A 13006-nucleotide genomic window follows, 5' to 3' on the forward strand; every position below is an offset into this window, starting at 1 on the left:
GTGTGCTGAGATGTAAGGCTGTGTTCTCATCAATAAGTGGAACACTTAGAAAGTCTTGTCACGCTTTGCCTACCTGTGTTCAACAGAGCTGAAGATCCCCATCCGCATCTCAGCCACAGGCGTAGGTGATGTGGAGGAAGAGAGCAAACCCTCCAAACCAGAGGCTGGTACTGGGGATGGTCCATGCTGCCAGTGCCCCAAAACTGTGGATGACCTGAGGGCTGAGGCGGAGGATGCCTCGTACCGGAAGGTTTTTGAGAATTTTCTGCACAACTCCATCTTCACCCCCAGGTAAGCTGACAAGTTCTTGCTTTGTAAAGCACTTGCATTGGTCCATAGGTCCTGTGTAAAAAAAAAAAAAAAAAAAAAAAAAAACACATTTACATATATATATATTATTAGCTCACACTTTATTCACCCAAGGTGATTTACAATGTACTAGATACACTACTATGGGTCACTGATCCATACATCTGTTGAACGCACTGTCAGTCGCACACTATGGGCGACTTAGTGACCAGACTACCTGAACAGCATGTCTTTGGGCTGTGGAAGGAAACTTGAGCACCCCGAGGAAACTCGCACGAATACAGGGAGAACATGCAAAATCCACACAGACTGAGCAGGGGTGGGGTCAAACCCATGCCCTCCTGCACAACCCAGGTGCTGTGATACAGCAGCAGTACTAGCTGTGCCACCCGTATACGTGTGTGTGTGTGTCTGTGTATATGGAATAAATAAATATATAAGGTTTTTATTTTGCTCTTGTAAATAAATTCTTTTGAACCTTCTTTACATGTGAAACAAACCTAATGCAGTCAGTATTTTGATGCAAATTTTTGGCTCTCCTGGTGAGTCAACAATTAAAATATTTCTCTATGAACAAAAAACACAGTGACCCTCCCTCCCTTCCATTTTTTCCTTCAGTGTTTCTTGTATTGTTTTGCTTTTCTTTCTTTGGCTTTTTGCCATAGTTTAGCTGTCTAGGAAAATGTAGATGCCAGAAGTTTGTCATGCTAAGAGGCCCTTGTGGATTTGTGTGTGTGTCTGTGCGTGCGCACCTGGCCCTCCAATCATGAGAGGCCAGCTTTATTGGAAGTGGAACACTCAAAGTGGCCTACAGTCTCAGAAGTGAGAAAATTCAAGATTTAAAAATCAAGGGTAGGGCACCTGAAAGGAGGAAATGTTTTCCATTACTCTTCTTTTCTGTAGTCTCCCTATTTTCATGCACACACACACACTGTCGTCAGCACTCTTCACAATGACCAGCTGCTAAGAAATGCACAGCAGAACCATCTGTGTTACAAATGAAGTGGAGTTGCTTGCCACTGCAAAGAATAATTGATTTGAGTCAGAAGTGCATTAATTTTGGGTGGGTATCACTAGCTGGGTGTCCGTTTTAAGAAATCCCCCTTTTCTAATTTCTTTTGGGGGCTGACACCATTTGTGACTCTTAATGATGGACTCAGTACCCTCTCATTTCATACACGCATCAACATGAAAGCATTTCAAGACTACAGCAGCTGGAGAGTCTTTGAATCTACTAGTTAAAATATTTACATTGTGCATTTGGTGTTGAGGGTTGCATACTTGCAGTGAAGGGTTTTTAGTTGCAGGGTTGGGGCCTTGCTAAGGGCGTTAACAGCTTTGTCCTTGTTGCCATTCAGTGGCAGAAGAGAAAGAAAATGTGGGAGGCAGGGGGACATGCCACAAGCTCCAACAATGGCCAGTGGGGGGAGGGGTGCGTGAGTCTTCTCCGGGTCATCTGGGGACAGTCCTGCCTTGCAGAGGCCATGTTTGCCTTGGCAGGGATGTGTGTAGCTCCATTGCTTGGGATAAATAAAGCCAGCCCTGGGGCTGTCCCTTCTTGCTCAGTGATGGGTACAGATGTGACCCTCCATCTTGGATAAGGTCGTCTACAATAGCACCCCTTCAGGCCTGTTCCTGCCCCCTCACTTGTGCTCTGGCTACCCACATTCTGCAGGATGTCCAGGCTGGGTAACCAGCTGCTCCATGTCGGAGCCACTGTTCTGATGTTTTTATTTCCACACACCTAACAGGCTTTTCTCTCTTGGTATAGCTACCTGTCAGTCTTTCTCCTGTTCACCTTTTTTCCTATCCTTCACCAGTATTTTTTCTCTCTTTTTCTTTAGTCACATGTTTCCAAGGATTCCTGAGATGGCCTTTTTTTTTTTTTTTCCTTTGGTGACCCTAGGAGGTCCAGCTTTGAAATCCTTGTAATAGCTGGAAAATTTGGGAAGGGAAATTTTTATTACTCATCTCCTTCAGTTATACATGCCATTTCTGGTTTATACAAACAGCACATACCGATCACCTCAGAGCAACCACAAAACCATGGTACTAGAATAACATCATCGTGATTGTTTTGATTTATACACTTGATTTATTCCTGATGCCATTATGCAAAGACTGGCCTTAACATAATGATCTTTAAGAAGTTATTGAAATATGTGTTTATATAGTTTGTGTTGTAACAGGTTGTAGATGTTACTGGTACAGCAATTAAATATTTTTAGTCCAGTGTTTTTCTTAAAATTGTTTTGTTTTATTTTCAACAGAATTTTGATGAATGAATTTGTTGTTGTGTGAGACTCAGCTGAAAAGAAAGCCAAAAAGTAAACTTTTCATACAAGTTTTAAGACTTTCATACATGTCCATATTCTTTCCCTCCTCAGAGTAGTAGTTACCTAGCATAACACCCTTTTTTTTTTTTTAAAAAAAAAAAAAAAAAATAGAGCCTTTAGAGAATTTATGGATCTGAGAGAAAAGTAGCTTACCTTTACCTGTATTCATTAAGCTTCTTGTTTACTCCCAAGTCCTAATTGCTTAGTCACAAGTATGGATAGATGAGGCATGAAGAAGAATGTGTTTAGTGAGAAACATCACTTGTTCATGGAGCTTAATGTGTCCCACACCCACCCCTTAAGCCTCCAAAAGCACTTTTCTTTGCTATTGCTTATAGGAGAAATACTTTTCAAAATTTCAAATTTTCAATGGAAGAGTTGTTGGAAAGCATTTATTTCACTATTTGGTTTCTTGGTTAGTTCTTTTTTGCACTTCCCATCAGCTGAAGTTCTCCATCTTCCTCAGGCCCCCAGACCGGCGTCGTAGAGATGTTTTTGGTGTGGCAAATGCCACCCTGCCATCTGCTGTGGGTGGGAACACCACAGAGCTGGAGGGCAACAGCACAGTCATAGAACCTCTGGATGTGGAATATCCATTCGAGGAGGAGACAGTGAGTGGGAAGGAATGGATGGAGATCTCCAACCTGCAGGCCTTCACGGTGTACCGCATTGACATCCACGCTTGCAACCGTGAGGTCAAGCGCTGCAGCGCAGCCGCTTTTGTGTTCTCCAGGACTAAACCGGCAGGTTGGTTGGCAGCTGGTGTGAGCACAACAGTTCCACCTAATGGATAAATAAACTTGCTGAGCACCACTTCACTGCTAAATTGTTACTGTTGTCCAGCTCTTTTGAAGCCTTACATTCTGGGTGTGTTATTTTATCAGATAATGCAGATGACATCCCAGGGCCTGTAACCTGGCATGGTGGTGAGCAGGGAGACGGCACAGTCTTCCTCAAGTGGGCCGAGCCCATCAAACCAAATGGGCTCATTTTGATGTATGAGATCAAGTATCGACTGGCTTCAGAGGTGAGGCTCAGCGTTTAACTGTAGCAAACTCCGCACTTTTTCTGGCAGAGCTCTGTGATAATGCTTGTGTCTTCTATGTTGCCCAGCCTGAGAAGCACGAGTGCGTTTCCCGGCAGCACTATAAAGAACACAAAGGAAACCGCCTGAGCAACTTGAGCCCTGGAAATTATTCGGTCCGGGTTCGAGCTACCTCATTAACAGGGAACGGATCCTGGACAGAGCCTGTGGCCTTCTATGTGCTGCAACGCAAACGTACGGCTCTTAGTCTCGAGCACACCCTTTACTGAACCTAAGTAGTTTTTGTTAAATTGTCATTATTTGTAATTTTACATGTTGTGTTTCAGCATTGTCTTTTGTTGATGCTGGTTTGAAGGTTATACACTAAGCACACTGCATTGAAGTAGGTACTGTGTTCATATTCAGAGCTTCTTTTGCAAATGTCTGTTTTTAGTTTAATCTTATCTTTTGTCTTTCTTTCCAACAGCACCACATGAGAACTTCCTCTATGTCATGATTGTCGTTCCTATTGTAGTATTACTAATCTTTTTCAGTCTGGTGACCGCCCTTATTCTGATTAACAAAAAAAGGTAAATGTGAAAAAACAGCAAATATTCTCTGAACTATAGATCCAAGCCACTGCATGGAATTCTGTAGTAAATATTTTTAAACTTGTTCATTATAAAAGTAATGTAGCTGCTTTGTCTTCTCAGGAATAGTGACCGGCTGGGAAATGGAGTCCTATATGCTTCTGTCAACCCGGAGTACTTCAGCGCTGCTGAGAGTAAATACAGAACTGTACCGGCTGAATTTGTTTTAGTCTACAACTGTGTACTGACCTTGTAGGTGCATTGACTAGTTGTACGTGGCAGTAACACACACTCTCTGCTCTGTCCAGTGTATGTACCTGACGAGTGGGAGGTGGCACGTGAAAAAATCACCATGTGCAGGGAGTTGGGCCAGGGCTCTTTTGGCATGGTGTATGAGGGCATTGCAAAGGGTGTGGTCAAGGATGAGCCAGAGACCCGTGTGGCAATCAAGACTGTGAACGAGTCAGCCAGTATGCGTGAACGAATCGAGTTCCTGAATGAAGCATCAGTCATGAAGGAGTTCAACTGCCATCATGTGGTGAGAGTGCCAGACTTGGTCTGGTTGCTGAGGGATTTGTTTAAATGCTTTGCCACCGATTGTTCCAGGTTTAATGCATGGTGCCTGATCATTCAAAGCCAAAGGTCCGCTGCTCCTGTGCTAACTCAAGCTTATCATGTCCACAGTCGGCCCAGCACACACCGACAATGGTTGTTAGAGGCTCGACACAAAGTGCCCTTTGTCACTGCACACCTAGCACATACTGTCAGTCAAAGCTATTGTTCCAGCTCGTGCTGGAATTGTGTAAAACTCTCTAAACTTGCTTTCACAGGGAAATATTTCTACAGTTGAATAAATGTGCAAAAGATTCTCAAAGAATGAGGTGGCCTTTTGCATTAAGTGCTTTTCGATGCTCAATTTAATTCATCTTTAGTAACAGACTACTGTTTATACTGACTTTCTTAAAACCTTTGTTGTACATGTATGAAAATGTGCATATTTCTGTTTTTTAACAGTTCATACAATTTCTTGTTTTGTACAAGTAATTCATTTATAATTTAAAAATGCATTCAGATGCATATAACTTTAGAGATTAAAATTTAACTGGAAAAACGTCATGTCGTGATTCTGGTCCCAGTATTAATAAATGCACCTGTGTCTAGGTGCGCCTGCTGGGAGTGGTTTCCCAGGGACAGCCCACCTTGGTCATAATGGAGCTGATGACTCGTGGAGATCTGAAGAGCCACCTTCGTTCGCTTCGATCCAAAGAGGTCAGTGCCTTCACTGACTTTTCCTCACTAGCTCTTACCCATTGCCTCTGCAACCTAAAAGCAGCCAGTGCTGAGTGGACTCCACATTCCAGTTTCCTCTTCTGCCACAGAACTCAAATGGGGACTCACTGCCACCTCTGAAGAAGATGATCCAGATGGCAGGGGAGATTGCTGATGGCATGGCCTACCTCAATGCCAACAAGTTCGTCCACAGAGATCTCGCCGCCAGGAACTGCATGGTAGCTGAAGATTTCACTGTGAAGATTGGAGGTGTGAGCTTTAGAATTTTTTTTTCAAAAGAAAAATAAAAAACACCCCCCCCCCCAAGGATTGCTTTTGTTCCTCCTCCCAATGTACAGTTCTAAAATGTTTTTGAAAATACTCTTTTTTAAATATGTACTTCTGCCAACAATGTTGAGATTCTGAAGTTAAGGTGCAGCTGCTTCCCAGCTTTGCCTTTCATTCTGTTTCTGAAGATCTTCCCAGTTTGTTTCTAACAGTTGACGAATGTACAATTTATATGTAGAAAACTTAGTACAGGATTCAAGTAATCAGAAACCTTCAATTGCTTGAAGATGGCAAATTTCATCATGCAGAGGAATAGCAGTTCTCTTTCTTCTCTCCTACAGATTTTGGAATGACACGAGACATTTATGAGACGGATTACTATCGTAAAGGGGGCAAGGGTCTACTCCCTGTCCGCTGGATGTCCCCAGAGTCTCTCAAAGACGGAGTATTCACCACCAACTCTGACGTCTGGTATGAGTGTTATTCCCTCTCATTCCTACATATGTAAATGTGCTCCTCGGCAGCTTGCTAGATAGATGATTATACTTTATTAATGTCAAGGGGAAATTGCACACATATGCAGCAGCACACATGCATAGTTACATAAAACAGAAGTACAGATAGTGTGCAAATAGGCAGTAAATTTTCAGACAAAGAAAAATAAAGCAGCACTGAGCACAATTGGTGATGAGTGACATCACATTCTACTACTGCCAAGCAAGATGATGTCGGGGAACGTGAGCAGACCACAGATCCATTCCCCAACTGTGACATGTTCAATACCAAACCACCCTCTCTTCATAAGCACAGCACTCCTCCACTGCAGCACCGGTAAATTCCGTCCGATGCTGGGGTCTGAGACCCTGTTCTCCCTTCTGTTGCCTGTCCTGCTCTAGCCCATCTGCAGCAGACAGATAGGGTAGCCTCTTCAGGACCAGCAAATGTACACACTCCACCATGATCAAAATTTCAGCCTACAGTATGTTAAAGCCTCCCACAAAGTGACGACAGAAGCATACTCTGCTCTGCTGCCGATAGCATTCATTTTGAACAGAGTGCAATGAACAGAATAATGCAGCTGGAATGGATGTGTGAACTTGTGGAACACCCCTCCATGGGATTTTGGGAAAATGTGCCAGTTCATTCACTGAGGCTTTTCTTAGAGGAGAACTTCAGAAACACTGCTAAATTTCAAAGTATAGAATTCTCCTATGCCATGTGCCATTTTTTTAAAATCAGTTACTGTGTACAGTTCATGGGTAGGAGCGGTTAAATTCCTGTTAAACCTCTGGGTTTTTTTGAACAGAAGGCAAACAAGCCCCATTAGAATTTGTGTGGATAGGCATACTCAAGGTAAATCTGAGCCGGTCCCTTAGAGCTGTTCCCATTGCTCATGTTATTGTTCTGTCTCCCCAAGTGTTTTGAGTCAGTATGTAATCCCACATTGCGATAAGAGGCCACTTCTGTTAGATGAGTGTAAAAGTCTCTCCATGGGTGCTTTTTTAATTTGTGTTTCTCAGACTGAAAGTGCCCCATGGGCCTGTCTCCTTTTCAATTTAAACTCATCCAGATGTTGTCAAATTACAAGTTAGGAAGCCAGCAAATCCCACCTCAAACCCCTCCATGCTGTATCTACTTTGATGTAAGAGAAATGAGAGGGAACAATGGAAGAGCTACCTCTTTACTCCCATTACATCCAGAGAGGGATGACCCCCATTCCCTTTACCCTCCCTCAGTTAAAATTCTCTCCGTGGCTTTGCCTTCTTAGTCACCGATGTTTGTGCGAATTAGATACAAGTTAGTACTGTAACTTTTATGCTGTGGTGTTATATCAGATCTGCTGCCAAATGTGAAAATGTGTCAGTGGAGAACAGATGAGTAATTGCTGGCATCAAATTGCTCTTTTTAAAAATTATTTATTTGCTGTCCCCACCTCTGTAGAGCAGTTTTCTGTCTGGGGTTTGGATTGTTGAAGGTTCTCTGTATGAATGGACAACCTATGCTTATTTAGGGATTTTATGATATGACAGTGATGGCCAAGGCAACTGGTGGTAATGGAGGATGGGACTGGGCAGGGGTAAAAACAGCACAGTTAGATGGATGTGAGTTCTGTGCACTTCTTTTACAGCATAAAGTATGTAATACAACTTCACTATATAACTTATCATACTTCATCTCTTTACCCTTGCTATGTATTTGGCCTTTGGAAGAAATATTAATCTGACAAATAACATTTTTGTCCTTCATAAGCATTCTAGACTTCTCTGTTGCTGAGAATGTTATTTTTATTCCTGTGTACTCAAGATGTTCGTAAGGACTGAGTATTGAAGGTGTCTCAGTAATATAAAAAGCTTTCATAAAACAGCAGTTATTTTTTAATCTGTCATAATTCAACAAACTTGCTGTTTCCTGTTGCGACAATTAGCCAGTTTTATATGTTGTGTAAGATTTTCTTCCTTCAAGCCAGATCTCTTTAAAATAGTACTGAGCTTCTACATTGCTGAGGTGGTACATCACTGTTGCTTTTCCTAATTATATTGTAGACTTATGACTGCAGATCTGGAGGTTAGTTGAGGCCATCATGTGCAACTAGTGCCTGTTTTCCATGCCGACTCCATGTGTCGATGCACAACTGCTCCCTGTCCCCCCCTGCAGGTCATTTGGAGTGGTGCTGTGGGAGATTGCCACACTGGCAGAACAGCCATACCAGGGTATGTCCAACGAGCAGGTGCTCCGCTTTGTCATGGAGGGTGGTCTGCTAGACAAGCCAGATAACTGTCCTGATATGCTGTAAGTACTCTCCTCAGTTCTGCTTGGTTTTGAAAAAAAAACTGCCCTCTGAAGGTCGGGTTCCATTTAGCTTGTAAACGTATGGCTTCACATATTTGACAAATACACTCAAGTTAACCCTCAGATCATGAAAATTCCTGTCTGAGATAAAGATGTGGACCCGTTTTTAATATGGTATTACAAGACTGGCTATACAAAGGCCCACTGACGCCATCCACACCGTGATATAAATAAAGAGTTGTGACATCATGGCCTGCTCCTCAGCTGGTTGACAGGGCTGCTCGCAGTGAGCCAAAGTCCATAGAAGGGATGCCAGAGCCGGTGTGTTGGCAATGCCTCTCATTCCCGTAGATTCAGAGGTTGGCAAGGGGGCAGATCACACTTCATTCTTCAGCACTGCCGTTTATCCCTTGTTTTCTTTTCCTTTTCTGTATCTACGCTGCACTTTTGTGCAACTAAATATTTATCTTTGTATGTTTAGGGCAGCAGGGAAGAGAACCAAATGATATTACTCAATTTTTCTTGGGGAAAAAAGATGTAGTTATGCTTGTCTGTTCCATTAAGAAATGGTAGGCGATATGCTTCAGATTTTTTGGCCAGTCATATTACTGAGGCAGCATTTTCTTGATTTTTGCATTGCTGGCTGTAGCATAAGTGAAAGGGAGGTGTTGCAGAGAAGCTGGCTTTGTATGGTGTGCCCCATGGAAGCAGAGCACCCTCCGGGGCAAGCCCTATAGCACCTCAACAAGGGTGGTGAGCCAGAGCGAGACGCAGCAATCGAGTGTGTGTTTGCTTCGTTTTAATGAGCCAGTGGAGAATTCCTCAGGGCTACAGAGTCAAGTGAGAGCAGAATGGAGTCGTACCACTTGGAGCCCTGATAGGGGTGAGCGAGCTGAAGAGTGCCGAATTCAGACAGCTGTGTGGCCAAATCCTTCAGTTTTCCACCACCTTTTCTTCTACTCATACCAACATTCAACTTGTAGTGTTTGAATTTTGCCCATAAATGTAATTAAGAAGGGATTGTTTGAACCCAATAAAATTCCCAGAAAGTCTTTGATTTGTAAAGGCACAATTCACAAATAGTCTGTCGTATTATTGTGCATGTACTGTTAATGTAATCAGAAACTTTAATTTGCAGTTAACTTAGATCAAAGCATGTAACAAGGTATTTTAAAGTCATTAATCATCATTTTAAGCAAAGTTCTAGTCCTTGGAAGAGACTCAAGATGGAAGCAATGGAATTACTTTCAGCACTGGGTCTATTTACAATACAAAGGCATACTGGTAAGGTAGTGACTGCCCAGTAACACATTTATTTTTGATGGCATTAAAATTAAGGTTAAGTTTACAAAAATGATGAATGTTTGTTTGTAGGGGCAGCATAATAAAAGGACTTACTGCCATTTATTTTCTGATTTCAATCAAGTGCACATAGCAACTGATAGCCAAGCGCGAACTAACCCCAATGATCAACAACCAGACAAGTTATTTGAGAGTGCAGGCCTGGGGCCAAGCATTACAGTCATTTTCACAGGAGGTCTTGGAATGCCTTTGAGCTATCTGAAGTAAACCTATATGCTCACTACCATGCAGAAAAACAAGTCCAACCCCCCAGCCCTGTGCACTAAGCTTTAAAAGGAGAAGCATGAGATTGACGTGAGCAGTGTGCTCTGGAATGTCTTGACCGCAGTGCCTCTCGCTATGGGGGCCATCACTCTTCCCTTCTAGCCACGGAGCCCCAAGGAAGGGGAGTTGATACGGGCAAGCAGAGGTGTTAGTTTCATGGGGCTCAGGGCTTCTGGGACGTACTTAGCTTGTTTGGTGTATAATTAAATATGCATTGGAGTAAAAGGTACCTCAGTGTAACTTCTTTCATTGCTGTTATTGCTGCTGTTTTTCCGTTCTTTGGATGTTTTCTTAGCAGCTTGGTTTGTAACACTTGAATTCATTTTATAGAGCATAATTATCTATAGACTGCAATGAATTACAATACATGCAATTCTGATAAAATAAATAGCAACCTAATGTAGTGATACTGGTCTTGTTACATTGACTTTGTTGCATCATTTTTATGGATCCTTTTCATTTTTACTTGTGAAATCCACTTGAGCTCTGGTATATACTGCCACCTGTGGATAAGAGAATGGAGTCAAGAATTCTTGCTTACTCACGTCTCATGTTTTGAATTTTTAGAAGCAGCACTTTCTAAGAATGGATTAGTGATGATATTGTCATGACAGTGTGTTAAAAAGAAATATTTAGAATATTATTTTCCCCTATTTCCCACTTATTTTTACTCCTCTGTTCTGTTTGCCTGGACATAGGTTTGAGCTGATGCGTATGTGCTGGCAATACCATCCAAAGACACGGCCCTCCTTCCTGGAGATCATCAGCAGCATCAAAGACGAGTTGGAGCCGCATTTCAAAGAAGTGAGTTTCTACTACAGCGAGGAGAACAAACCGCCGGACACAGAGGGCCTGGACATTGAGGCCCAGAACATGGAGAATGTTCCACTGGACCCCACCTCTAGTCGACATCCCATAATCGCTCCATCCCACGTCCCCACTCATCCACCGGGGCCCCCAGAGCAGGGCCCTACAGGGCAGCTGGGGGGTGGTGGTTCTGCAGCGGTCCTTACCCTGGACAAGCACTCAGGACACTCGGCAGCCAATGGGCCCGTGGTCCTCCTACGGCCGGCTTTCGATGAAACTCAGCCTTATGCACACATGAATGGGGGGCGCAAGAACGAGCGTGCCCTGCCCCTTCCCCAGTCATCCTCCTGCTGATCCAGTACGGAGCACACTCTGCTGGGCTGCCTGTCTCACAGGGCAAATTGCGGGAAACACGGAAGCCTCCTTTTCATGTCTCTCTGTGTAGTCCTTTGTCTTCCCTTCAAACAGAAAACTGAGGGGAGATGGACCTTTAACACAAGACACTCAATATTCTGCTGTACCTCAGTGGATTGTTTTTCATCTTTTTTTTTTTAAAAAAAATATACTATTATTATTGATAATATCAAATGACAATTGAGAAACAAAAACCTGCTGTAGCAAAATATGGAGGTGGAGTGAATGACTGAAATTATAGCATTGAGTATCTTTTCCTCCAGTCTGCAGAACTTTTTTGTATAGTTTTTGTTACTTTTTAAAATTCCAAATGGATTAAAATTAGTTGGGGCCTAATAGACTGCCTTTCAGAAAGGTAATGGGGAAAGTCATTAATAAAAGTCAATTTAGCATATCTGCCAGCAAATCCAACAGAAAAGCACTTTTTATGTGGGTTTTAGAGAGGTCATGCGTTTGAGCGTTTGTGTGTCTGTGTGCGAGTGTGTGTCTTTGTGTGTGATTCTATCCACATATATACATGCATACATTTTTCTTTACATGAGGGTATATCTCATCCCAACTGTTCCTCTCTTTACCGTTTTCTCTGGTGGTGTTTTTCCTTTTCCTATGCCTTTGGAGGGGAGAAAGTTTTGAACTACTTTCAGCATCAATGTTCCAATTTTGGTATGTGTGTAAAACTCTCAGGAGTGGGTCATCGAGTTCCAGTCTTCACCCCCTTTACTCATTTTAGTCACTTGAATGAGAAGGGATGGGCTCATTTCAGATCTGCCAAAATGTTGCCAAAACATTGTAGCCCTTTATATATATATATACACACACACACACACACACACACACACACACACACACATGCGCGCACACACACGCAGTCAATGCAAAACCAGTTCACTTGGTACTAATCTTTTGTCTGGATTACAGTCAAGGATGATTGTTTCCAGTTTGTGCTCCTCTGTCCATGGATGTCAGCAGGAGTAAGACAAAGTGCTGTTCAAGAAACATCGGGCCAACCCAAGACATACAGAAACAATTTCACGAGGGATTGGCTTCATGAACTAGAGAACAGAAAAAAATCACTTAACGCAACCTCATATAGATGTGCAAGAAGCACGTGTGATAATACAGAGCCTCTATAAAATAGACATTTCTATTAACGTCTTACAATTCTGTTAGACAAAAGTTAAGAAATTTGTCACTTTTATACCTTTTTTACAGTTCATATTTTTCAGTGTCTATAAAAAGCTGCTAGTTCTTTCCCTGTTTGGGGATATTTACACAAGCACCCCCTCAAGAAACACTTTCTTCAGGTTTAGTCTTTCCACTATACTTTCAGTACAGTCCATTTTATTAACTCTACACTGGCAAAGAATATTTTTTTCTCCCTTGTTTTGTTTTTGCCACACAATGTCCAATGCTTTGTTTTTGTTCAAAAATGGATTTTTGCTCCTCATTTCAGCCTGTATGATTGGCATCGTGTTATAGCTGCCTAGCACTACGCCTGACGTTGCTCAGTCTCAGGTCAAAGTGAACGTTTGGTCCCCTCCTGGTTTCGCATC

General features: G+C 42.6%; 1 protein-coding gene across 1 annotated transcript in view; it reads left to right on the plus strand.

The window, feature by feature from the left end:
- The window catches only part of LOC108941092 (insulin-like growth factor 1 receptor), a gene marked incomplete at its 5' end in the record, with an annotated part of 80304 nt that extends 68476 nt beyond the window's left edge, over positions 1-11828 (plus strand). Inside the window, 12 exons of the mRNA XM_018763573.2 lie at positions 87-291; positions 3112-3392; positions 3530-3672; positions 3759-3924; positions 4157-4259; positions 4383-4453; positions 4568-4797; positions 5421-5528; positions 5639-5798; positions 6158-6287; positions 8472-8606; positions 10931-11828. Coding sequence (XP_018619089.2) covers positions 87-291; positions 3112-3392; positions 3530-3672; positions 3759-3924; positions 4157-4259; positions 4383-4453; positions 4568-4797; positions 5421-5528; positions 5639-5798; positions 6158-6287; positions 8472-8606; positions 10931-11393 — 2195 coding nt within the window. The remainder of the gene's footprint in view (positions 1-86; positions 292-3111; positions 3393-3529; positions 3673-3758; positions 3925-4156; positions 4260-4382; positions 4454-4567; positions 4798-5420; positions 5529-5638; positions 5799-6157; positions 6288-8471; positions 8607-10930) is intronic.
- Positions 11829-13006: the final 1178 nt, after the last annotated feature.

Source organism: Scleropages formosus, chromosome 11 (assembly GCF_900964775.1).
Source record: "Scleropages formosus chromosome 11, fSclFor1.1, whole genome shotgun sequence".
NCBI lineage: Eukaryota > Metazoa > Chordata > Actinopteri > Osteoglossiformes > Osteoglossidae > Scleropages > Scleropages formosus.